Here is a 27,648-nt window from a genome sequence, read left to right as displayed (position 1 = left end):
CAAAGTACTGATTTTGTATTAGAACACTGCTAGAGTTAAAAAGAACGTTGGATATATTTTTGATGCCAGGTAACAGTGGATATAACGGGCGGCACAGTGGTGTAGTGGTTAGCACTTTCACTTAGCAGCAAGAGGGTCGCTGGTTCGAATCCCAACCACGACACTACCTGCCTGGAGTTTGCATGTTCTCCCTGTGCCTGCGTGGGTTTCCTCCGGGTACTCCGGTTTCCTCCCAAACTCCAAAGACATGCTGGTAGGTTAATTGGATCCTGTATAAAAAAAAATAAAAAATTGGCCCTACTGTGTATGTATTTGAGTTAGGGACCTTAGATTGTAAGCTCCTTGAGGTCAGGGACTAATGTGAATGCACAATGTATATGTAAAGCACTGTGTAAATTGACAGCGCTATACAAGTACCTGAAATAAATAAATGGTCACTTTTATTTGATAATCGAGAATAAAACTTATTCACATAATATATTATCTGTTTTATCACATGTACACTGGAATGAAAAAAAAATTGGTTTCTTTTCCCATTATGAATTCTTTGCCCCATTTGTTGCTACAAGGAAAAAGTGGGCCAAGGTGTCAGCAACATGTAAGCGAGTCATTCTCTCTGGGATTGGGAATATGTCCATGCTTTGTATGGTGTAACCAGCCTGGGTGATTGCATCTCTCACAGCATCTTCATCTAGAGAAAGACAGAAGAAGGCCTTCTGCTGTACCATGTAGTAGCTATTTCCCAGGGCTCCGATGAGCACCAGGTGTCCTCCTGGTTTAAGCAGTCTGGTGATATTCTGAATAGAGCAGCGATAAGCCTCTAGGTCTTTACAGGCCGTCTCCAGACAGAGGGAGGTTATCAGGCAGTCGGCAGGAGGCACCTCTATGGCATCCAGTGAATCACTTTTGGTCACATCACACTTCACAACCTTCTGTATTCTGGATCTCAGCTTGTTCTGCTTCTCTTCCCATTTGTCCCCACTTTAAAAATGAAATAAAAAAAAAAAATTAAATAAATTCATCCACTTTAACACATTAAGCCTGGAATACAGCATACTAAATAATGTGTCAGTGTTTACACTTCTTGGTACCTCCCCTTACAATGCATTCATCGGCTTTTGTCTCTAGAAGGACAGAACTCTTTGTTCAGCCATCATCCAGGATTACCATTTACTCCCAGAACTGAACGGCTCAGAAATGGCACAATTACCTATACCAGGCTCAAAATTTCAAGTCATGAGCTACTGGCCAGGCCTTAAAGGGATTGTAAAGTCATCAGGTTTATCTTAATGCATTTTATGCAGTAAAAAAAAAAAAAAAACCCCACACACCACCTGGGCGTTTGCAGCCTCCCCTAATACTTACCTGAGCCCCATCTCTTTCCAGCAATGTCCACGACTCTCTCCTGATTGGCAGCCACGGGTGTATCTCGGCCAATCAAAATCAAATCGGGAGAGATAACCGCAGCTTTGTGTCTGAATGGACACACAAAGCTGCAGCTCGGCTTGGGTGCCCCCATAGCAAGATGCTTGCTGTGGGGGCACTCAATAGGAGGGGCTAGGAGCATCAACGAGGGACCCAAGAAAAGGAGGAGGATCCAGGCTGCCCTGTGCCAAACCACTTCACAGAGGAAGTATAAACTTATTTTTATTTTATTTTCAAATAAACACACACACACGACTTTACAATCACTTTAGGAGCTACTCGTCAACAGTTGCCCCACCCCCCTAAACATGCCCTCGTAAAATATCAGTGCAGCCTATCAGTGCACAGGGGGGAGAGACGGCCAGATCACACAGAGGGGGGAACTCCTGTGACACAGCTTGGATCTGAAACACCAGCTGCTGTCAATGTCCTGGCTCCTAGACCGGATCCTATAATAGACGTCACACTACTTCAATTTCTCAGCATTGAACCAGTCTGCTGTCTAGCATAGGAGCCAGTCCAGGAGGCAGGACTTTGACAGAGACCGGCTTTTCAGATCCAAACTGTGTCACAGAAGGAGTTTTCCCCCCCCTCTGTGTGACCCGGCTGACTCCTTTCTCTCCTCTCCCTTTCCCACAGTTTCCTGGGCAATCGCCTCTTGGAGAAGCAGTGCAGCCTTTTTATGGGCATCAGAGGCTGGAAGGAGAATCAGCTGCCATTTAACTCCACCTGCTGGCAGCGCTGAGCAGGAGGATGACAGCTGTGTCTCCGGGCTGTGTGCGGAGACACAGCTGTCAGTTCCCCATGCATCTCTATGGGGGAAATCGGATGGGAATGGACCGTCGGTCCGTTCTCATCCGATCCGATGGACGGATGGAAAAAGTTACCGTTAGTGTACCGGTAACGGCCTTTCTCTTAATCCTTCCAGGATGGCCTACATATGAGAGATTGTGGCTCCACCCTACAGGAAACACAACTAATTTGCAGCTGTTAAAAAGGTCCCACCCATCCTTGAGCTTCAGTAATAGAAAAGTAACTTTCCAACCGAACTTTCAAGGGACACAGATATAGATATATATATATATATATATATATATATATATATATATATATATATATATATATATATATATATATATATATATATATATATATATATATATACACATACACATACACATACATACACACATACATACATACATACACACACACACACTTAACTCACCACCACCTTTGGGCGGGAAGTAGACCGGCCGTCCTGGAAGGATTAAGAGAAAGGCCATTACTGGTACACTAACGGTAAGTTTTCTCCTTTCACCCTTCCAGGACGGCCTATATCTGAGAGGATGATAAAAGGAATCCATACTGGCCTACCTTAGGGCGGGACCACTGCCTGTAAAACCTTTCTGCCAAAAGGCAAGGTCTTGTTGAGACAGTACTTCCACACGATAGTGCTTTAGGAAGGTATCTTGACTGGACCAGGTGGCTGCATGGCGGATCTGTTCCCAGGATGCTCCAGTTCTTTCGGCCCAGGATGTTGCCATGCCCCTTGTGGAATGTGCCTTTAAGTTTGCTGGTGTGGGGATACCTGACACCTTATAAGACATACTAATGGCTTGCTTAATCCATCTACAGATCGAGGGTTTTGATGCTTGCAATCCCTTTCTTGGTCCAGAATGTAGAACCAACAGGTGACTAGACCTTCTAAATCCTTTGGTTCTTTCCAAATAGGTGAGAAGACATCTTTTAACATCCAGGCAATGGAATTTTCGTTCCTTTGCACACCTAGGCTTTTTCACAAAATGATGGCAGGACCATCTCTTGTTTTCTGTGAAAAGAGGACGCTACCTTGGGTAGGTACAGGGGGTCTGGTCTAAGAATCACTCTATCTTGGAGAATTAGCATAAAGGGCTCCTTTATGGACAGACTTTGTAATTCTCCCACTCTTCTGGCTGTGGTAATTGCCAACAGAAAAGTTAACTTAATTGACAAAATATTCAGGGTAACCTTATCTAAAGGTTCAAAGGGCTCACTAGATAATGTCTCTAGTACTTGCGTTAAGTTCCATACTGGAACATTAGCTCTTTTGATTGGGGTCGTTCTTCCCCGAGCTAACAAATCTTTTAATTAAAGGCTCTTTAGCTAGACTTGTCTAAGAAAACAGAAAGTGCCGCTACCTGTACTCTAAGGGTGTTAACTGCCACCCCCTTATCTACCTCATCCTGTAAAAATTCCAGGATAATGGGGATTGAGGCAGAGGAATTCTTCTGACTCTGCCAAGTACAGAATTTTTTCCAAATTTTGGAGTAAATTTTCATAGTCACTGGTTTTCTACTTAGGAGGGTATCAATGACCCTATGTGAACAACCTTTTTCCTTTAGGATTTGGCGCTCACTACCCAGGCTGTTAACTGAAAAAACTGTGGTCTAGGGTGAATAAGATGTCCTTGTAGTAACAGATCCGAAACCTCTGGTAGTTTCCAAGGAGCCGTCACTGATAGGGATACCAAAGTCGCGAACCACGTTCTCTTTGGCCACCAAGGGGCAATCAATATGAGACGCAGTTGCGGCCATCCACTGAGTCTCTGTAGAACTCTTGTTCTGAGGAGGAAAGGCATAGGCTAGCCTGAAGTGCCATGGCTGTGCTAGAGCATCCAAGCCCAACATACCCTTTTGTTGTGTCAGGGCGAAGAACTGGCTTACTTTTTTGTTCTGCCAAGTGGCAAACCTATCCACTTCCGGTTGACCAAACTTTTGGACTAGAAGTTGAAATATTCTGGGATTCAGTTCCCATTCTGTCTGCTTGATGGAATGACGACTGAGGAAGTCCGCTTCCCAGTTGTCCTTCCCTTTTATGTGCACTGCCGATTATTCTCTTTTCTGCCCAGCCCAGTGTCTCCTGAGCTAACTTTAACAGGGTCTTTGATCTGGCACCCCCTTGATGATTCAGGTAAGCTACTGTTGTAGCATTGTCTGAATGGATTTGGACTTCTTTCCCTAAAATGTCCTTTTCGAAAGCTCTTATGGCCTTTCCCACCGCTTTCAGCTCTCTGTAGTTGGATGAGGCCTGACTTATCTCTATATCCCAGGTGCCCTGGGCATGAGCTCCCTCTAGGTGAGCTCCCAACCCTTCGGAACTTGCGTCCGTGGTGATCTTGAAGGGTTGCTCTTGACCCCAGAGTCGACCTTCCCTCAGGTTTTGGGGAACTGTCCACCATTTTAGTGATGATATTACTTGAGGGGAGAGCGTAATTTTTTCGTCTAGGGACTCCAAGAGAGCAGGTGGAAAAATTGGAGGTCTCGTGAGTGCAGTTGGGCCCACTCTACAGCTGCGATACAAGCTGTCATCAGACCCAAAATCCTCATGATCTGTCTCCTGGAACACCGAGGATGAGAACAGACATTTTCCACCGCCGAGACCACTTTTCCTTTTCCTCTGGGAGAAAAAGTTTCTTTACTCTGGAATCTATCTTGTACCCCAGATAGACTTGAACCTGTGCTGGCTCTATTGAGGACTTCTCCACATTTATCAGTCACCCTACCGTCTGTAGGACTGACATCACTTTTTGTGTGTCTGCCACAGCCTGTTTTGCTGATCTTGCAAAAGATCAACATATCACCCAGATAAGAGATCAATGTTAGGCCCTGAAGATGAAGATGTCCAATTTGCAGTCCTTTCCACTGCGAATCTTAGGAATGCCTGGAGTTCCAGATGAATTGGAACATGCAGGTAGGCGTCTCTTCGATCCAGGGAAGTCATAAAAAACGTATTAACAGATCTTTTTCTGACTACATGAATATTTTCCATTGAGAATCTTTTGTATATCAGGTACTTGTTTAGATTTCTGGGATATATAACACGACAGCATCTTCCTGCGGGTGTGGCACCACAAATACGCGAGAGTAAAAGCCTTGGAACACCTGACTCAGGGCTCTTTCACACGGGCTTTCCGTATGTCCGCAAATCATCCTATTTTTTTGTGGATGATTTGCGGACATAATGTAAGTCTATGGCACTGCGGATGTCAGCGGAATACCATCCGCTGACATCAGATTTCCTTCCTTTCAGTTCTGTTCCGTTTTTTGGAACGGAACAGAACCCTATTTTTCCTCCGTTAAAAAAACGGAAAGGAAGGAAAATCGGATGTCAGCTGTGTCATCCGCTGACATCCGCAATCCCCATGGATTTACATTAGGTCCGCATATCATCCGCAAACGGATGGGATGATATGCAGACCTACGGAGCGGATGACAGAAATGTCATCCGCTCCGTGAAAAAAAAAAAAAAAAATGGACTGAAGCGGAGCTCTCACACGGAAAGCCCGTGTGAAAGAGCCCTCAACGGTATAGGGGTATTTACCCTCTGCTCTGCCAGCTCTTGAATCCCCTTTAACAGGGTTTCTCCTTTGAGGGATATGTTACAGTTATCTCTGCCACTGGCTGAGAAGAAAAACTCCAGTCAGTATCCTTTCTGAATGATCTGGAGGACATAGGGGCTGGTTGAGATGTTTTCCCATTGCGGAAAAAAAAAATGGGATAACCTGCCCCCTACCTTGCCGCTGGCGTCCATCTTGGGAGTTCCGAAGGAATATCTCCCTACCTTCTCTTTCCTCTTAACAGGAAATTTCTTCACTTTCTCTGAGGATCTGAATAAAACCTCATCCAGGCCTGAACCAAACAAACAAAAAGGACCCTTTGAAAGGCAAGGCACAAAGTCTTAACTTGGAAGAGAAATCTCCTTCCCAAGCTTTACCCAAACTGCTCTCCTAGCAGAATTCACAAGAGCCGCTGTTCTTGCAGAGGCTATAACTGACTCAACAGCTGAGTCTGCTAAGTAAGACACAATTTCCCCAACTACAGACAGGGAACTAAGATGTCTTGTGAGCTTTTAATTACTGAGATAAACTTAGTAAGCTCCTTAATTCCAAATTTCTGGCCAATTAGTAAGCAGGTATCTGCTATAGCTGTAATCACATTATAAAAGAAATAGCAATTTATGCCTTCTTTAACAAGGATTCTGTCTTTCATATGACCAGCATTCAAAAGATCTCCAATCCTAAAATACTTTGTATGTGGGAAGTTGTTTAGGGAAGTTTACTTCCACTTTAAGTGGGGATGGTTAGACTTGCACCTACAGCTGATTGAGATAAACGAATCAGAGGATATGTGCAAGATATCACTACATCCCAGTGCTGTGTAGTTACGCGACCAGTCTTAGGGCTGAGTAGAGCGTTTACCAGCGAATCTATTCCTGAAGAATGATATGTTTCATTGATTGTGAATAGTAATCACTCTGGACTGGGTTTCCCTCAAGCCCTTGTACATTCTAGGCTGGTGAAGGGATCCCTTCAGTGGTGTACACTGCTTTAAGGAGCCCTTCCATTTTAAATAATCACACACCTAACTGAACACACAGGGTGTTTAGCCTGGTTAGGTCTTGACTCATGACCCAGCAATCTTTGTTTAAGAGCATTGCCCACTACACCAAAGCTTCCAAGGAAAAGAGATTTTTGTTCCTTTTGGAACTTTTTCCTTTTAACCTGTTACCGCCTGAGCCCTCATTGGAACTAGTTAAGGACCCTGGGCTGGCTAGGGTCTTTCCCTGGATCTTGTTCCTCCCTTGCCTGTGCAGAGGGGATGGCTTGAAATCCTGAAAAGAGGAAAGAGGGTCCTGCTCTAGAGAACATACATTCCTGAGCAGACAGACTATTCTGATCTAGAGCTGTGGTCACATGCGTTAAGCTCTGATGAGTAGCAGCTGCAGTCCTCAAGGACTGGATTAGGCAACCCTCCTGCACTGATTTAAGATAATCTTCATTAAAACAGATGCTCCCAGCCAATTTACCAATACATGTATGGTTCAAAGGGTTTTGTGCAAGACTTAAACAGACTACCCCACAGTACCGCACTTCCAGACATGCTTGTGCTATTAAAGTAGAGGAGGGTCTGACAGAGGCCTTCTGGGCCGAGGAAAGACCTGCAACAATAAAGAGAGAAAAAAAGTCATCAACTCGCTCTCTTATTTAACATATGTGCTATTCCCAGACACAGATATTTAACAGGGCTGTCAGTAAGGGGAACAATTAAAGGCTTGCTGATCCTAGACTGTAGGCAGCAGTAGGCCCCATTATCCGGTAAATTCACTTACCCGGTCTCATGTCCCTGCAGCCACCTGTGCAACGGCTTGTTCCCCTAGGGGATGCGTTGTGCCTTAGTCTCTTTTGGGGTTCTTTAGACCCTAACAGCCGGAGAGCCCGCCACCACAGTCCGCGGGTCCGGCGTCTCCTCCAGCATTGAGCTTTCTCTTTTGGACTAGCTTGCGCCTCCACTGTTAACCGGAACTTCCGGTTTCAAAAACTAGGCTTGATGCTTCTTACTGGCGGGAGATTCAAAATCCTTACCACTTACCTCTACAGAGGAGCAAATGGAGGAGACTTTTCCTGCAGACACAACAGGACTTCAGGTATGGAGGGACCATTTCCTTAAGGTAACCGACTACCTGGCATGTTTTGGCAACCTGTAAGTTCCTGTTTCCAGGACACAGGTAGGGAGGAACCTCTCATAGGTAGTCCGTACCTGCCTTCCAGGGGTACCTATCAGACACTCATTTGCCTTTAGGTCAGAGAAAAAAAAACAAACGTTACGGTGTGAGGTTGGAAACACAACTGAACTGAAGCTCAAGGATGGGTGGGACCTTTTTAACAGCTGCAAATTAGTTGTGTTTCCTGTAGGGTGGAGCCACAATCTCTCATATGTAGGCCGTCCTGGAAGGGTGAAAGGAGAAATAGGGTTTCCATCCATCCAGATTTGACGGATCGGATGTCAGCGGACATGTCTCCGCTGACATCTGATGCCCCATAGGGATGCATGGGGGGACCGTTCAGATCCGCCAAAAAAAAAAACAGACAGGCGGATCTGAACGGTCCGCCTGTGTGAAAGGGGCCTAAAGCTCAAGGCCCTCAAAAAGAAAAAAAATTCCGTATGGCAATGGATTTAAAAGGCCACCAACTGGTTTAAATTATTCAAAGGAAATAAATTCTGCAAGTGGTGTAGGTTTCATAGTGCTACTTTGTCTAGGATTGGCTGGCACAGCAAATTCAAACCAAGAGCTGACCATTTGATCCTAAGAGAAGTCTCAAAGGACCTAACGAATGCAATCACAGGGTGTTCAGCTAACCCTTGAAAAACAGTTGGTATTTAGGTGTATGCATCTAGAGTTAGAAAGAGAGTAGGCACTGTTTGAATATAAATCTGGAGATTTGTCTGTTCAAAAGTCAGCAAATTCCATGGAGTATACTCTTTTCATATCACTGTACCGAAGGTCTTGATAGAATTACATTATATACCTTATGCCTTCAATTTCACAGACAGTTTTCACAATTCCTGACCAATCAAAAGCCTCTGGGTCATTTTTCAGCCACTTCTCAAGCTCGTGTCTGTTCTGGTCTGTGAAATCTGAGGCAATGATGTAAGGAAAAGATTCACAGGCAGACAGGAGTTGGTAGATTGTGGGTCCAGTGCCAATGTCAATTAGAAGCTCTCCTCTGATCCCTCCTGCAATGGAAGTCAAAGTCCAAATTAGACAAAACTGTGGGAAAAATAAATAAAACCTGTTTATCACAACACTAAAACAACATAGCAATATCTGTAATGTATTAGCTTTAAGAAAACACAAGTTTATTTGGCTAATAAAATATGTAACATTAGCCAAGACCATAGCCAAGACCATAGGATTGAATTCTAAAAGATAGATAAGTTTAGATAAACATGAATAATATTATATTATAATATACAAACACATATATAAACACACACATACAGTGCCTTGCGAAAGTATTCGGCCCCCTTGAACTTTGCAACCTTTTGCCGCATTTCAGGCTTCAAACATAAAGATATAAAACTGTAATTTTTTTGTGAAGAATCAACAACAAGTGGGACACAATCTTGAAGTGGAACGAAATTTATTGGATATTTCAAACTTTAACAAATAAACAGAAAAATTGGGCATGCAAAATTATTCAGCCCCTTAAGTTAATACTTTGTAGCGCTACCTTTTGCTGCGATTACAGCTGTAAGTCGCTTGGGGTATGTCTCTATCAGTTTTGCACATCGAGAGACTGAAATTTTTGCCCATTCCTCCTTGCAAAACAGCTCAAGCTCAGTAAGGTTGGATGGAGAGCGTTTGTGAACAGCAGTTTTCAGTTCTTTCCACGGATTCTCGATTGGATTCAGGTCTGGACTATGACTTGGCCATTCTAACACCTGGATATGTTTATTTGTGAACCATTCCATTGTAGATTTTGCTTTATATTTTGGATCACTGTCTTGTTGGAAGACAAATCTCCGTCCCAGTCTCAGGTCTTTTGCAGACTCCCATCAGGTTTTCTTCCAGAATGGTCCTGTATTTGGCTCCATCCATCTTCCCATCAATTTTAACCATCTTCCCTGTCCCTGCTGAAGAAAAGCAGGTCCAAACCATGATGCTGCCACCACCATGTTTGACAGTGGGGATGGTGTGTTCAGGGTGATGAGCTGTGTTGCTTTTACGCCAAACATAACGTTCGATTTTGGTTTCATCTGACCAGAGCACCTTCTTCCACATGTTTGGTGTGTCTCCCAGGTGGCTTGTGGCAAACTTTAACCACTTTCCGACCGGCCTATTGTGAAAATACGGCCGCAAGTGGTTGTCTAGTTCTGGGAGGGCGTACATGGACGTCCTCCCAGAACCGCGCTCCCGCGTGCCCCCTGGAGCGCGCACACGGGAGTGTCCGTGCTCGCCGGGTCCCGGGGACCCGATGCAACACGGATCGTGGTAAAGGGCCAATGAGAGTGGTCCTTTACCACGTGATCGCTCTGTCCAATGACGGAGCGATCACGTCACAACAAACCGGCGCATGTCCGGTTCATTTCTCTCCTCGGACGCTGTACACAGCAATCGGTGCAGCGTGCGAGGAGAGAAACTGCAGCTGCACGCCTCCTCTGCTTCAACTGTGCCCAATTAGTGCCCCATCCGTGCCTCATTCGTGCCCCATCAGTGCCTCATTTGTGCCCCATCTGTGCCTCAGCCGTGCCCCATCCATGCATCACCCGTGCCTCATCCATGCCACCTCAGTGCTCATCAATGCCACATCCATGCCCACCCATGCCACCTCAGTGCTCATCCATGCCACATTCATGCTCATCCGTGCCACATCCATGCTCATCCATGCCTCATCTGTGCCTGCCCATGCTGTCTCAGTGCTCATCCATCTCACATCTGTGCCCACCCATGCCACCTCAGTGCTCATCCATGCCACATCCATGCTCATCCATCCCACATCTGTGCTCATCCATGCCACCTCAGTGCTCATCCGTGCCACATCAATGCCATGTCAGTGCTCATCCATGCCATGTCAGTGCTCATCCATGCCACAACATCAAAGCCACGTCAGTGCTCATCTGTACCACATCCATGCCACGTCAGTGCTCATCCGTACCACATCCATGCCACTTCAGTGCTTATCCGTGCCACATCAGTGCTCATCCGTGCCACATCAATGCCACGTCAGTGCTCATCCATGCCACATCCATGCCACGTCAGTGCTCATCCGTGCCACACCCATGCCACGTCAGTGCTCAGCCATGCCACGTCAGTGCTCATCCGTGCCACATCAATGCAATGTCAGTGCTCATCCATGCCACATCAATGCCACGTCAGTGCTCATCCGTGCCACGTCAGTGCTCATCCGTGCCACGTCAATGCCACATCCATGCCATGTCACTGCTCATCTGTGTCACATCCATGCCACGTCAGGGTGCTCACCTGTGCCTCATCCATGCCACATCAGTGCTCATCCGTGCCACATCAATACCACGTCAGGGCTAATCCATGCCACATCAGTGCTCATCAGTGCCACATCCATCCCACGTCAGTGCTCATCAGTGCCACATCCATGCCACGTCAGTGCTCATCCGTGCCACATCAGTGCTCATCAGTGCCACATCCATGCCACGTCAGTGCTCATCAGTGCCACATCCATGCCACATCAGTGCTCATCCGTGCCACATCAGTGCCACATCCATGCCACGTCAGTGCTCATCTGGGCCACATCCATGCCACGTCAGTGCTCATCTGGGCCACATCCATGCCAATACAATGCTTATCAGTGCCCTACAGTGTCTCACAAAATTGTAATGGGAAGTCAGGAAATGACGGTGCTCCCTGCATGTTGGGCCTCTGTATGTGGCCAGGCTGTGGAAAAGTGTCACATATGTGGTATTGCCATACTCAGCAAAAATGACACCACAAAATACATTTTGCCACTCCTCCTATGTGCATGCTATGTGTAAGAAATGTCTTATAAATGGACAACTTTGTGAAAAAAAAAAAAAAAAATGCGTTTTGGTTTTCTTTCCACATTTTCCAAAAACTTGTGGGAAAAAAATGGACACGTTCAAAAGACTCATTAAGCCTCCTAGATCATGTGTTGGGGTGTTTTCTTTCCAAAATGGGGTCATTTTGTGGGTAATTCCATTGTCCTGGTGCTCCAGGACTTTCAAAAGTGTGATAAGTCGTCAGAAAATTATATGTGTAATTTTTGCTTCTAGAATGCCTGATGGTGCTCCTTGGATGTTGGGCCTCTGTATGTGGTCAGGCTGTAGAAAAGTGTCACACATGTGGTATCGCCATACTCAAGAGGAGTAACAGAATGTATTTTGGGGTGTAGTTGCAAGTATGCCTGTACAGTGTGTGAGAAATAACTTTGTAATATGACCATTTTGTGAAAAATATAAAAAAAAAAAAAAAAAAAAAATCTTCATTTTGCAAAGAATTGTGGGAAAAAATTACAACTTCAAAAAACTCACCATGCCTCTTACTAAATACCTTGGAATGTCTACTTTCCAAAAAGGGGTTATTTGGGTGGTATTTGTACTTTCCTGGCTTGTTAGGGTCTCAAGAAATGAGATAGGCCGTCAGTACTTTAGGTGTGATCAATTTTAAATGATTGGCACCTTAGCTTGTAGACTCTATAACCTTCACAAAGACCAAAAAATGTATATACTTATTTGGGTTATTTTTACTTAAAATATGTAGCAGTATACATTTTAGTCATAATTTATGAAGAAAAATGACTAAATTTGCAAAATTTAAAACAAAAATGAAGAAAAATGCATTTTTTTTTTTTTTTTACAAAATTTTCGGTCTTTTTTCACTTATAGCGCAAAAAATAAAAAACCCAATTATGATTAAATACCACCAAAAGAAACTCTGTTTGTGTGAAAAAAAAAGGATGAAAATTTCATATGGGGACAGTGTTGCATGACTGAGTAATTGTCATTCAAAACGTGAGAGCACTGAAAGCTGAAAATTGGTCTGGTTAGGAAGGGGGTTTAAGTGCCCAGTGGGCAAGTGGTTAAACGACACTTTTTATGGATATCTTTAAGAAATGGCTTTCTTCTTGCCACTCTTCCATAAAGGCCAGGTTTGTGCAGTATACGACTGACTGTTGTCCTATGGACAGTCTCCCACCTCAGCTGTAGATCTCTGCGGTTCATCCAGAGTGATCATGGGCCTCTTGGCTGCATCTCTGATCAGTCTTATCCTCGTATGAGCTGAAAGTTTAGAGGGACGGCCAGGTCTTCGTAGATTTGCAGTGGTCTGATACTCCTTCCATTTCAATATTATCGCTTGCACAGTGCTCCTTGGGATGTTTAAAGCTTGCGAAATCTTTTTGTATCCAAATCCAGCTTTAAACTTCTCCACAACAGTATGTCGGACCTGCCTGGTGTGTTCCTTGTTCTTCATGATGCTCTCTGCGCTTTAAACGGAACTCTGAGACTATCACAGTGCAGGTGCATTTATATGGAGACTTGATAACACACAGGTGGATTCTATTTATCATCATTAGTCATTTAGGTCAACATTGGATCATTCAGAGATCCTCACTGAACTTCTGGAGAGAGTTTGCTGCACTGAAAGTAAAAGGGCTGAATAATTTTGCACGCCCAATTTTTCAGTTTTTTATTTGTTAACAAAGTTTGAAATATCCAATAAATTTCGTTCCACTTCATGATTGTGTCCCACTTGTTGTGGATTCTTCACAAAAAATTACAGTTTTATATCTATGTTTTGAAGCCTGAAATGTGGCAAAAGGTCGCAAAGTTCAAGGGGGCCGAATACTTTCTCAAGGCACTGTATATACACTTACCGGCAACGTATTTTCCAGGAGTCTCAGGACAGTCACCTTTGAGAGACCTTGGCTCCTCCCTTCTCAGGAAACACTGCCCCATCCATACAGATTTAAGCCCCCCCTGATAGCAGGCACCCTACAGTTCTCCAAGAGTACCTCCGGCCAGCAGACACATCATACCAACCTCCATCTTCTGACCGTGTATGTCCAGACCTTCTTCAGGTGGGTAATGGTGCTGTCCTGAAAGACGCCTGGAAAAGACGTTACGGTAAGAGTAACTCCCCCCCCCCCCAATTGTCTTTCCGGATAGCCACCTTTGAGAGGATAAGCGAGTACTTACCCCTAGGGTGGGACCACCGCTTGAAGGACCTTGCACCCAAAAGCCTGATCTTTAGCAGACATCAGGTCTAGCCTGTAGTGCTGAAGGTTGAAAAACTGGACCAAATTGCTGCCCGACAGATCTGCTTCGGGGGTAGCACCAGCTTTCTGCCTGGGAAGTCGCCATAGCTCTAGTGGAATGTGCCCTGATACCTACTGCAACCTCCTTCCCCCTTGAAACATAGGCCTGGCTAATGGCTAACTTAAGCCCAGGGCCGGACTGGGAATAAAAACTAGCCCTGGAAATAATTTCATACCAGCCCCAGTGGCGTAGCGTGGGTTGTCAGCACCCAAGGCAAGTAATTTACGCCCCCAACCAGCGGACATTTAGCGCTCTCTGGGTCCCTACCACTCATACAGAATTAAAACCCCTTATGGTACATTTTAGGATTTACCACTCCTTCTTTGTTCTCCTTTCTTTCCCTTTTATCTCTTTCTATCCTAATTTCTTGGTTTTTTTTTCATCTCTCTCCATCTAGCCGGCTTTCTTGTTATTTCTCTTATTCTTCCTCTCCCTTTTTCTTTGTTCCTCCCCCACTTTTTCTCTCTCTCTTCCAGGTTATCTCTTTTTATGCCTTCTCTTACTCCTTGTTGGGGGGACTGGGAGAGCGGCGCAGGCTCCTGGGAGAGCTCAGCTGGGAGGCCACAGGGTCTGGAAACAGCCCAGCTGGCCCCCCCCTCCCCACTATCTAATACAGTGCTAACCCCCCCTCCCCGCTAATACACTGCAGATCCCCCTCCCCACTATCTAATACTTTGCAGACCCCCCTCCCCGCTAATACACTGCTGACCCTCCCTCCCCATTATCCAATACACTGCAGACCCACCCTCCCCACTATTTAATACACTGCAGACCCCCCTCCCCACTAATAGACTGTAAATAGAATACACTGCTGACCCCCCCTCCCCACTATCTAATACACTGCAGACCCCTCTCCCACCCCCCTAATACAATGCCGACCCCCCACCCTAATTTTCCCCACCCCAATACACTGCTGAACCCCCTCCCACCCCCCGAATACACTGATCCCCCCTAATACAATGCTGATCCTTACCCTCCCCCTAATACAATGCTGTTCCCCCCCCGGCCCCCCTCCCCCTAATACAATGCCGATTCCCCCCCTCCCCCTAATAACATGCTGTCCCCCCCCCCCCCCCGGCCTCCTACCCCTAATACAATGGTGATTGTTCCCCCCCTTTTTTTTTTAAATTAGGGGGAGGGGGGGTCAGCATTGTATTGGGGGGGGGGGAGGAAATCAGCATTGTAGTGGGGGGGGGGATCAGAATTGTATTAGGAGCCCTAATACAATGCTGATCCCCCTCCCCTCTCTCTCCCTCCAATACAACAATGCTGACTTCCCTCCAAATGCAACACACAAAAAGGTCCTTTGTGCAGCTCAGCAATGTCAGCGTCTGTGTTGGGAGGGAAGAGATGCCGCTGCCATGCTGTGCACTTGCAGCGAGTCAGTAGATGCGCCGTGCAGCCGTCGGATATGACGTTGCGCCGCCGTGAAAGTTTAAAAATATTTTCCTGTGTTGTGGCTGAGTGCAGCCACATCTCAAAGCGGCCCCAGGGCTGGCAGCCTACCAGGAAATTTCCCTGGTATCCCGCTAGGCCAGTCCGACCCTGCCTAAAGAACCCTTACTAGAGCCAGCAAATAGAACAAAGAAGGAATCAGACTTCCTAAATTCCTTTGTACGATATGTACTGAAGAACACACCTTCTAATATCTAACTTATGATAGTTACTCTCCTGTTCATTCACAGGATTTGAACATAAAGTTGGTAAAACTATTTGTTGGTCTTCGAGACCACTTTTCGTAAGAAAGTCGGATCTGTTAAAAAAAAAAAAAAAAAAACACCAAGACAAAAAACACACGGGTTAAAAATTTTACTGCACAAGAACAGGTTCAAACGGCTCTCCTAAGAGAGCATGTAGAACCATGGAGAGATCCCACATAGGAAAAAGGGAGATTGCGCTCTGGTCTCTGCTTGTTTAAGGCCTTAAAGAAACAAAATCACCCAAGGGTTTTCAGCTGGATACTTCTAGAAAGACACCTCTTGCCGAAATTGGACTCTTTAGGGTGCTGACAGCTAGACCTTTATCTGCCCCACTTTGCAGAAATCCCAGTACTGTCACTGGGCTACATACATCCAAGGAGCTTCCTGCGCACCAGCTGTTATTACGCTTCCAGGTCTTAAAGTAAAATGGCCCGTGTTTACTTTTTTCACGCTACTAAGCAGAGTCGCCACCAAGTGATCCGAAAACCTTCCTTTTCATCAACTTCTGCTCAGAAGCCAGGCTGCGAGATTCCAGTGCTCCACCTGGGGACAGGAAACTGGGCCCTGAAAAAGAAGGTCCTCCCGAACTGGTAGAATCCAGGGGGGGTTTCACTGCCAGACCCTTAAGGACCAAAAACCACGGTCTCCTGGGCCAATGCGGTGCTATGAGAATCAGGGTAGTGTCCACCTTGTGATACTTCCTCAGGACCACCGGTATTAGTATAGGCGGGGGGGGGGGGGATAGCATCTGGAGAAAAAAAAAAAAAAACAACTCGGAGCCAGTGCGTCAAACTCCCATCGCCCCGTCCCACCTGTTCAGGGAGAAGAGCCGGGTATTTTGCTGAGAGGCAAACAGATGTAAGCACGGTCCCCCCCGCCCTTATCTTTGAGCGATCAATCTGAAGAGATCCTGATTGAGCATTCCGTCGCCTTCCCTTAAAGTTTTTCTGCTCAGGAAGTCAGCCAATTGGTGCAATTCTCCCTTTAGGTGAACCACTGACAGGGAGAGCACATGGGCTTCGACCCACTGAAGAATTCCTTCTGCCAGAGCCCACAGAGACCTCCTTGTTCCCCTTGTCGGTTGACATAAGGTAACTACTGCGGAATTGTCTGAGCAAACCTGCACATTGTGTCCCTGTAGTTCTGTCTGGAAAGAGCTCAACTGCCCTCAGCTCTCTCCAATTTGAAGATCTTAACACCCCCCCTCCCCCGCCAGGAGAAGCTGGGGTGATGTTTTTAGGCAGCCGAAGGAGGTTAAAAAAAAAAAAAAAAAAAAAATCGGGTCGCTACCCAGACTTGAATCCGCCATTGGAGAGACCGTAGCCTCTCCCACACAGAAAATACAGCCTCAGCCCCCTGGCCATTCAGCCCTTGGTTCCTGGTGATGTCTCCCCACTGGAGGAAACACCAGAACTGAAGGGTGCCAGCGAACAGGGGACTTAAATCTGTATGGATGGGGTGGTGTTTCCTGAGAAGAAGCCAAGGTCTCTCAAAAAGGTGGCTGTCCTGAAAGACGAAAGGGGGGGGGGGGGGGGGAATTCTATAAAACTTCAGCATCTGGAACGTTTAAAGGCTCGGCACCATGCTACGGCTTGAGCCATGGTCTCCTTTTTTCACAGCTGACCTGAATTCATATAGCTCAAAGAAAATGCATGGGAGTGCATCAGCTAGGAGGCTGAGGAAGAGGAAGGTCACTTAAACGGATTATGTGACCCTGGACTCCAGGTGGACATTACTATCTATAGGCCATTGACACTGGGAATGAGGAAGCTGTGGCACTACACATGCTTACTGGGCTGTCAGAACAATTTCCCCATTAATAGCCAGTGGCACAGAGATCCAGACTTTGTGCCTGTAGCAGCTCAACAACCACCCAGCTGCACCACCCTTTTAGGATGGTGCCTCCACCACAGACTTACACTCTCCTGTGGGACTCCCATATATACACGTGTGGTTTTTATACTTTTGTGAGTAATTCATTTTTAAACTTTTCTTTGTAAATAAACCTTCTTGGAACCTACTACACCAGAGTGGTCGTGCTGTCTCTCCCTTTCCATCGCTATATGGACTTACCTGTACAGCTGCATTTGACCAGTACACAGGGACAGGCGCTTGGACATTGCCACAGAGCCTATACATTTAGGTCAGTGAACCCGTCCGTGCCGGCCTGTCAACACAGCTGTGCAGGCAAGTCCATAAAGCTGATGCATTCCCCATTCACTTTCTACAGGCTACCTGCACTAAGTCTTCAGGTCCAGATATAGTTAAAAAAAAAAAAAAAAAACACACACATATATAGTTAGTCAACAGAAAGTTTAAAAAAAAAAAAAAAAAAAAAAAAAACTCCAAATAAAATGGTAACTTTTTTTCTCAAGAAGGCTCAGAAAGGTTTTACCACAATAATACATCTATTATTCATAGCAATACTTTTTTAGAGCATGTTACATATCACCATGTAACATACCACCACACGACAAAACACCTATACATATGCAAAAACATTAGCACCAACCTGCTTTCATAGTTTAAAACATATGGTTGGTCAGCATATATCTCTAAACATATCCAGCTTTAATAGTCAGGTTTGTTACCACTTACCAGGTGTATTATCTATTAAATGCAAGCTACTCATACATGCTTCCACAATAAATGAATAATTTGGTAACTGTTACCCATTTACAGCATCTCACAAAAGTGAGTACACCCCTCACATTTTTGTAAATATTTTATCATCTTTTCATGTGACAACACTGAAGAAATGACACTTTACTTATAATGTAAAGTAGTGAGTGTACAGCTTGTATAACAGTGTATATTTGCTGTCCCCCTCAAAATCACTCACACAGCCATTAATGTCTAAACCGCTGGCAACACAAGTGAGTACACCCCTAAGTGAAAAAGTCTAATTGGCCCAATTAGCCATTTTCCCTCCCCGGTGTCATGTGACTCGTTCAAATTACAAGGTCTCAGGTGTGAATGGGGAGCAGGTGTGTTAAAGTTTGTGTCATCGCTCTCACTCCCTCATACTGGTCACTAGAAGTTCAACATGACACCTCATGGCAAAGAACTCTCAGGATCTGAAAAAAAAAGAATTGTTGCTCTACATAAAGATGGCCTAGGCTATAGATTGCCTAGGCTATAGATTGCCAAGACCCTAAAACTGAGCTGCAGCACGGTGGCTAAGACCATACAGCGATTTAACAGGACAGGTTCCACTCAGAACAGGCCTTGCCATGGTCTACCAAAGGAGTTGAGTGCACATGCTCAGCGTCATATCCAGAGGTTGTCTTTGGGAAATAGACGTATGAGCACTGGCAGCATTGGTGCAGAGGTTGAAGAGGGGGGGGCTATCAGTGCTCAGACCATACGCCACATCAAATTGGTCTGCATGGCTGTTGTACCAGAAGGAAGCCTCTTCTAAAGATGATGCACAAATTGCTAAAGAGAAGCAGACTGAGGACATGGATTACTGAAACCATGTCCTGTGGCCTGATGAGACCAAGATAAACTTATTTGGTTCAGATGGTGTCAAGCGTGTGTGGCGGCAACCAGGTGAGGAGTATTAAGACAAGTGTGTCTTGCCTACAGTCAAGCATGGTAGTGGAGTGTCATGGTCTGGGGCTACACAAGTGCTGCCGGCACTGGGAAGCTACAGGTCATTGAGGGAACCATGAAGGCCAACATGTATTGTGACATACTGAAGCAGAGCATGATCCCCTCCCTTTGGAGACTGGGCTGCAGGGCAGCATTCCAATATAACGACCCCAAATACACCTCCAAGACGATCACTGCCTTGTTAAAGAAGCGGAGGGTAAAAAGGTGATGGACTGGCCAAGCATGTCTCCAGAACTAAACCCTATTAAGCATCTGTGGGGCATCCTCAAAACAGAAGGTGGAGAAGCACAGGGTATCTAACATCCACCAGCTCTGTGATGTCGTCATGGAGGAGTGGAAGAGGACTCAGGTGGCAACCTGAGAAGCTTTGGTGAACTCCATGCCCAAGAGGGTTAAGGCAGTGCTGGAAAAGAATGGTTGCCAAACAAAATAATGCGATTTTTGTACTTACAGTAAAATAAATTTTTCTGAGTTCATTCGACAGACACAGCGCTCCATAAATCATAACTAGTGGGACGTCCAAAAGCAGTGGCAAAAATAAAATGAGGGGTGGGAAAAATAACCCAAGGCTAAACATAACAGGCCTTAACCAGGACACAGGAGCCTTAACTGGGTCACAGGAGCCCCGTCAAAAAAAAAAAACAAAAAAAAAAACCCACACCCCTTTAACCACTTCTGGACCAGAAGGATTTGCCCCCTTAATGACCAGGCCATATTTTGAGATTCTGCACTGCGTTATTTTAACAGACAATTGCGCGGTTGTGCGACACTGTACCTAAAAAAAAAAAAAAAAAAGGGATATCCACAAAAGCTTTGTTTTGGTGGTATTTGATCACCTGTGCAATTTCTATTTTTTGCGCTATAAACAAAAAAAAAAAAAAAAAAAAAAAAAAAAAAAGCGACAATTCTGAAAGAAAAAAAAATTGCAATAAGTGTGTTTTGATTTGCGCAAAAGTTAATTGCGTCTACCAACTACGGGAAAGTTTTGTTTTTTTTACTTGTAATGGTGGCGATCTGCAATTTTTTGTGGGACTGCGACATTGCGGCGGCGGACAGATCGGACCCCTGATATTGACACTACTACAGTAATCAGTGCTAAAAATATGCACTGTTACTGTACTAATGGCACTGGCAGGGAAGGGGGTTAACATTGTGGGTGATCAAGGGGTAAAATGCGAGTCTAGGGGAGCGATTCTAACTGTGGGGGGGGCGTGGCTTGTGAAATGATCATAGAGATCTGTGAACCTTTATAGAAGGATCACAGGGGCTCTATGATCATTCCAGGGAGAACGGTCAGCTGTGTTTACAACAGCTGACCTTTCTCTCTCCACGGGGAATGATCGTGGGTGTTAGGTGGCAATCGGAGCCGCCTTCCCAGTGCATCGGCTTCCCCGCTGACCAGTGGGGGAAGCTGATGGCTTGTAGCACTCAATGAACTACCAGAGCACTGATGAATGCTATAGGTAGTTCATTGAGCTTTCTGTCATTCAGCAACGGTCTGCTTAGAAGGCCCTCCTTTTTTTGCAGGGGTAAAAAAAAGTGCACTTTTTTTTTTTCCCCCCCTCGAAGGTATTTGGACTCTTGCCTTTTACACGCACATGAACTTTATAATAGCATCCCAGTTGTAGTTCATAGGGTTCAATATTGAGTTGGTCCACCCTTTGCAACTAGTACCATCAAGGGCTAGGTGTCTGCCTTGGCAATCTACTTTGTGACCCCCCTAGTCACGCACCCTTTAGTTCGTACCTTCATTCAGGGGGTTTGACATGCGGCCCCCACCTGTGTGGTCTCTTGCTGCTGTGGGATTTATATTTTAGTGCTTTTGGTTCTCCAGAAACCTCCATTTGAGATTTTTTTGGGAGAATCCCTTGCCTACGTTATTGGTGGCTATTACCTCGGCCCACAGGGTATCAGAATTGGTGGCATTATACTGTCACAGTCCCTATTTAGTAGTCCATAGGGATAAAGAGGTTCTTCGCCCCTGTCCATCATTCCTGCCCAAAGTGGTCTTTGACTTCCATTTGAATGAGGACATTGTGTTGCCTTCCCTGTGTCCCAAGCTGGCTCATCCCAAAGGAATTTGCTTTGCATACCTTGCGTGTGGTTCGTGCGATTCAGATGCATCTGGCAGCTACTTTTCGGAGGTCAGACTCGCTTTTTGTGTTTACTGATGGACCAAGAGAAGGGCTGGCCGCTTCTTCGGCTAACATTTCCAGATGGATCAGACAGACAGTGTCTCAGGCACCTATTTTATTAAAGGTCAGGTTCCACCTTTCCCTGTCACAGCGCATTCTACTCGGGTGCTGAGTGCTTCTTGTGCCTTCAGTTATCAGGCTTCAATATCGCAAGTTTGCAAGGCGGCCACTTGATCGTCCGTGCATACCTTTACACAATTCTATAAGGAAGATACTTTGGCACCTGTGGATGCTTCTTTTGGCCTCAAAGTTTTACAGGCTGCTGTGTAAGAGGGGCTGTGCCCTCTTAACCACTTTACGGCCGCCCGCCGCAATTATACGGCAGCAAGCAGCCGCTCCTGCGCAAACCACCATAGGTATACGTTGGTCACACGCAGGCATCTAGGGGGCGCTGTTGCCATTCTTCTTATGCTAGAGTTAGTTTGCCTAAAGGGGGACATAGGGGTTTATTTACTTAAGGCAAATCCACTCTGCACTACGAGTGCACTGCTAATGCAGTCGCTGTAGATCCGAGGGGGGACATGCAAACAGCATTTTTGCGTGCACATGGATGATAGAAATCAGCAGATCTTCCCCTTAGATCTACAGCGATTTGCCTTTAGTAAATAAACCCCATAGTGTATAATGTTCTGAAGAGCTTCGGTTCGCTTTTGTGCTTTTCCACTGCTGGTACCGCATGGTACGGTGTAGGAACGGTTCGGTATGGTGGCTATGGTACGGTACGGCTCTCAAAACAGTACCACCTTGATTGTGGTTCCAAGAGGTACCATACCCGGTACCATATCCCACAATCCTTTGCATGCAGTCACTACTAGCCACTGATTGGTCAGAGAATCGTTGTTATCCCACCCACTTAACCTTAGTACTACTTTAGTGGAAAAGCAAACCATACCGTATCGTACCGAACCGTTCCAACACCGTACCATGCGGTACCAGCAGTGGAAAAGCAAACCGGGCCAAGCAGTGCCGAGCCGGTACTTGCAGTGGAAAAAGTGCCAATAGTCTATTTAATTCTTAGTGAAAGAACTTTGTGAGGACTGTCGAGAGGAAGACTAATCTCCTCAAGTTGCTACTAAAAAGCTCAGTCCGTTCTTTACTTTTAGAACTGTAAAAGTAAAGTCCTTGCACAAGAGAAAAGTTCCCCCCGGCCCCGGGACCTGTCAGCCAACTTTCCCCTGAGCCCACCCACTGAATCAGACAGCGCCATTTATTCAGCAAAGAGATGGCCCAATCCGGCAGAGACATCCTCCTATATTCAGCAAAAAGACAGCCCAATCACAGCACATGCCCACATCCAGTAATCGACTTACTGAACATGTGATGTCTGAAAACTTGTCTTCAGTCTAGCGTGAGCAGTCAGGCAGGCAGGCTACATGCAGCGCTTCCACACAGGTGAGCTGCCACTGGTGCCCAAACCAGCATCCAGTCTGCAGAGAGTGGAATGCTAATTAGATCACTCTGTCTTCCCTGCTCTCAGACTGCAGCCGAAATAGGTGAGCTGCATCGGCCCACTCCGCAGCCATCTTGCTAAAACAGTGCTTCTCCCTCACAAAGCTGTACTTGCTACTAAACAGTATTCATGCGCCTAGAATATTTTAATTCTAATATTGGTTAATGAAATTTGATAAACCTACCAATGATTTCAGGGATTAGACAAATGCGCTTCTTCAGGGTAGGGGAAAAAAAAAACAAAAAAAAAACACACACACAGACATAAAAAGTACATAACAGAGATGAATATTTAAAGTGCATTATACAAAATGTGAATAACCACATCCAAAAGTGTAAAATAAAAGCATTTTTTTAAAAATGTAATTAAAAACCGCAAGAAAGACCTGAGCATATTGGGAATGATACAAAACTGTGCAAAAATAAACTAAAAAAAGTAATTGTCAATGTTGCTATGATTTTATTAACTAAGGAACAATCAACCCTTTTCATAACATGGAACTGAAATGCCCAGAAAAAAAAAAAAAAAAAAAAAAAACTACAGGTAAGACCTAAAAACACAGAAATAATAGCTTGCTACATGTTGAGATGTATTAAACAAGGATTAATATCGCAGCAATAATATTCAAGATTGTTCATTGAGGAAAAGAACCATAAAAAAACTGGAACTGTAATAAATATCTATGATAGAGTGTCGACATACCTGGCCCAAAAGTTTCATAAAGTTTTTGGAGTCTAAACTTCAGTATGAGGTCTCCTCTGGACCCAAGAGAGCAGAAGGAAGTCAAATAAGCCTTAGGGTCAAAGCTGGACAGATAAGTTTCCGTACCGGTAAAATCCATCTCATTAGATGAGGAGACTGCAAACTCTGAAATACAAAACAGGAAATATTGTTCTAGCACCAAACAGGAAAGTATATGGGGGAAAGGAACTAAAACCGATCGCCATGCTTAAACGCAACTTTAAACAGTGTGTGTGTGGACCAAACTGGTCAAAATGCACAATGAATTTGACTAACAACTGCAGCGGTTCTCATCACTGTATGTAGTCTCAGCCATAGAGGAGCAATCAGTGCTCCCAAACTCCCACAACTCTAATGACAAAATAGAAAATTTGTTGACAGAGCCCTTTTTTTACTGATAACTGGAAATTTGACAAATTCCTATTTAATTGTAATAATTGATATTTAAAAGCAGCATTTCTCAACCTTTTTTCAGACAAGGCACCCAGTTCTAAAATGTTAGAAGAAAAAAAAAAAAAAAAAAAAAAAAAAAAAAAAAAACGGAGTTAGACTTCCTAATAACTCTGCTATCAGGACAGCCCTTGGGAGATGGAGCTCCTCCCACAAGACAGGATTGCCACTAGCTCTTTAATAGTCAGTCGCTCAGGCTCCTAGTAGTTTATCTAAGAACCGAAGGACGGAGCAGAAAAATTGTTAAACAGTACACCAAATCAGCTTATAAAAAAAACACGAAGGGTGAGAACATGCTCACCTGAAAGACTCCTGGAAACAGAGTTACCGGTCTATTGCTGTTTTTTTTCCCCCTCAATTCTTCCAGGGCAGCCTTTGAGAGGATAAACAAGTGCTCACCCAATTTTAGGTGAGGGGGGGGGGGGGGGGAACACAGCTTGGAGGACCTTCCTTCTAAACGCTTGATCCTGGCTACCAAAATGTCCAATCAATAAGGTCGAATGAACGTACATATTTGACCACGTGGCAGCTTTACATATTTGTTCCGGGGTAGCACCGGCTATTTCCGCCAAGGATGTGGCTAATGCCCTGGTGGAATGTGCATTCAGCCCTTGCAGAGTTTAGAGTCTTGTATCCCTCTAAAAATGACCATCCTTATCCACCTAGCTATACAGTAAACCCCCCTCCATTGCGGGGGTTACATTCCGGTACATTGAAAATCCGCGAAATAGAAAAACTCTATTAAAATGCATTGTAGGCATGTTTTTTTTACTGTCACTGTACGTGTAAAAGCATTTTAAAGGTCTTTAAACACACTTTTAAAACAATAGAAACTCATTTAAACACATAAAAGATACTGAGAGACATAGCAAGATCTATGAAAAATACAAAAATAATTAATTTTTAATTTATATAGTAAAATACCATTACAAAAAAAAAAACGCAATATACCGGGACCGCAAAAACTGAACCGCGATGGAGCAGGGGTTTACTGTATTCCTTTTAGAGGCTTTCCTCCCTTTACGATTTCCTGAGAAGGAGGATAAACAGGGCCTCTTATGTACTAAGGCTTTTTGTGGCTTTCAAATAACTTATAAGACATCTTCTGACATCCAGAAAATGTAGCTGCTCCTCTTTGCTATTAGATGGTCTATTACAGAAGGAGGGTAGTATTATATCCTGACTCCTATGAAAGGTAGAGGTGACCTTAGGGATAAATGATTGATCAGTCTTGAGAATAACCCTATCAGCCAATATCAGTAGAAAGGGTTCTCTGATTAAAGCCTGTAGTTCACGGACCCCGAGAACAGACGCCATTGCAAAAAAAAAAAACCAGTTTTGAGGGCAATAGGTCTGGAAGCCTTTGATAATGGCTCAAAGGGTTCTCAAATGACTGCTTTTTATATGTAGCGGACCCCTGAAACCCCCCTAGGGCCCGGTGGTGACACTCAGGGGTAGAGAGGGCCTACATACCTCCTTTGGGTGGGGATTGTCAGGCATAGTGGGTAATGTAGAAGAACGATGGGCGCAGTCACTTTTATGCTTGAAACAGAAGAGTTTGATTTCTTCTTAACAGGACAAAATAAGAGAAGGGAAAGAGGTATAGGGCACAGGTCACTCTGAGCGAACAGTAACATTGGCAGACTCTGATCACAAAAAAAATAGGTACTTAGACAGCGGTACAGGATAACAGACCTTGGGGTTCCTTCAGTATCCATGAAACTTCAGATTGATCTAGGAGGCAACTCCTCTCTCTTAGATCCAATCCCTTTTAGTGGTCTGTACTGGCTGGACAGCTGTCTTTCGTATCAAACAGACAGGTAACTCACAAAGGTTGCTGGATCTCTGTGGATGCTTTCTTCCATGCAGATCCCTGGCTCTCATCAGCAGAGTCCCAGATATGTGGCTAGGCCCCAGGCTTCAGGCCTAGCCAGCAGCAGCATAACAGCACACACTCACCCCAAAGCAGCACACACCCACCCCAAAGGGGGTCTGGGCGGCAAGAGAGCTGATCATTGGACCGCCCCTCTGTTAAATAGACTCTCCCAGCATGCTTCAGCCACACTAATTGGCTAAGAGAGACACAGATATTAATAGCTTGTTTAACTGTATTTCTCACTCTGTCAGAGGCAACAGTTCCACCTACTGATGGAAGGGAGAATCACAGCCAAACACAGATTAAGAGGAAGTCCAATTTACCACAGTATTAATATCAGCCAAGCTAGTTACTGCCCAGCAAACTAAATTTTAATAGCAACCCTGCTTTAAGACAAGGGTGCTACAAATACAAACAAGTCCCATGTCAGAATCTTGAAACTGCCTTACAGAATCTGTTTTGAGGGAGTCCTGTTGTAGGGAATGCTGTAAGTAAACCGATAGGGCTGCAATCTGTACCCTAAGTGTACTTAAGGACAAGCCCTTATCAATATCCCCCTGTAGGAACTCTAGAATTGTCAGAGAGTTAAACTTTTCTTTGCCTGACTGTTAACCAATGATTAAACTTCCCCCAGACCTTTTGGCAAATAGGAGGAGGCAGAGGCTGCGGGCATGGCACAGGATGAGGCAAAGGGTGCGGACATGGCACAGGAGGATCCCGAGTTAAATTATTTGTAGCAACATTTCTAGGCCTGTGGCCTGATGTGGGTCTGCCATTAGAACCAGTACTCTCTCCAGCTCATGTGAGCTGCGGCCCTAGGTGTGACAACTGAAGCAGCGACAACTCCGGCATCTTTGTTTGTGGTTTTTATTTGATTTAAAGGTGATGGGAGCAGGGGCGGATCCAAAGTCTAGTCTCGGGAGGGGCACTGCTAGAAAATAAAGTTTTGCTTACAGAACTGAATGTAGAACTGGGTTGCTGGAGAATGGCTGCAGCACACCTCTCCATCCGGGACTCATGCCCCTACAGCCTTCCTTCATTGGTTTTGCCACGGTGAGGTGGGGGAGGCAGGGCCATCCATAATAGTGATTGGACCCTGGGAAAACATTTTTTAGGGCCCCCCCCCCCTATTTTGAGGCATACAAAATAGAAAGAAGGTAGATTTAAAATCAGTTTACTGCAGCAGATCACACAGCAATTGCAATTGGTTGTCAAAGGTCACAGTCTGCCATTACCGCTCACTCACTGGTTGCTAGAGGTCACAACACCTAATATCTGCATGCTGATTGGTTGCTAGAGGTTACAGCACATCATAAGTTCTTGCTAGAGGTTACAGCACATCATTACTGCTCACTGATTGGTTGCTAGAGGTTACAGCACATCATTACCGCTCACTGAGCAATGGAGCAATCCCAAATAATTGAGCAAGTAAAGCGGCACATATTTAATATACATACTACAGGAGATGATCAGAGACTGCAGACATAGTACAGGAGACGGTCAGAGGCTGTGGACATACAGAACTTCAGGAGACGGTCAGAGATGGGGGACACGGCACAGGAGA

General features: G+C 45.1%; 1 protein-coding gene across 1 annotated transcript; it reads right to left on the bottom strand.

The window, feature by feature from the left end:
• Window positions 1-536: 536 nt before the first annotated feature.
• On the bottom strand, window positions 537-23,881 carry LOC309548113 (nicotinamide N-methyltransferase-like; the record flags this gene model as incomplete). The annotated part of the gene is made up of 3 exons (XM_082248079.1): window positions 23,720-23,881; window positions 8,774-8,981; window positions 537-981 (listed from the first exon to the last, which is right to left on the bottom strand). The coding sequence occupies exons 1-3, from the start codon at window positions 23,856-23,858 to the stop codon at window positions 537-539; spliced, it is 792 nt and encodes a 263-aa protein (XP_082104205.1). The 5' UTR covers window positions 23,859-23,881.
• Between the last annotated feature and the right edge of the window lie 3,767 nt (window positions 23,882-27,648).

Source organism: Pelophylax lessonae (genome assembly GCF_965119305.1).
Source record: "Pelophylax lessonae genome assembly, chromosome: 2".
Taxonomy (NCBI): Eukaryota; Metazoa; Chordata; class Amphibia; order Anura; family Ranidae; genus Pelophylax; species Pelophylax lessonae.
Note: the sequence above shows the minus strand (reverse complement) of the source record. Positions and strands in the feature narration are given on the sequence as shown.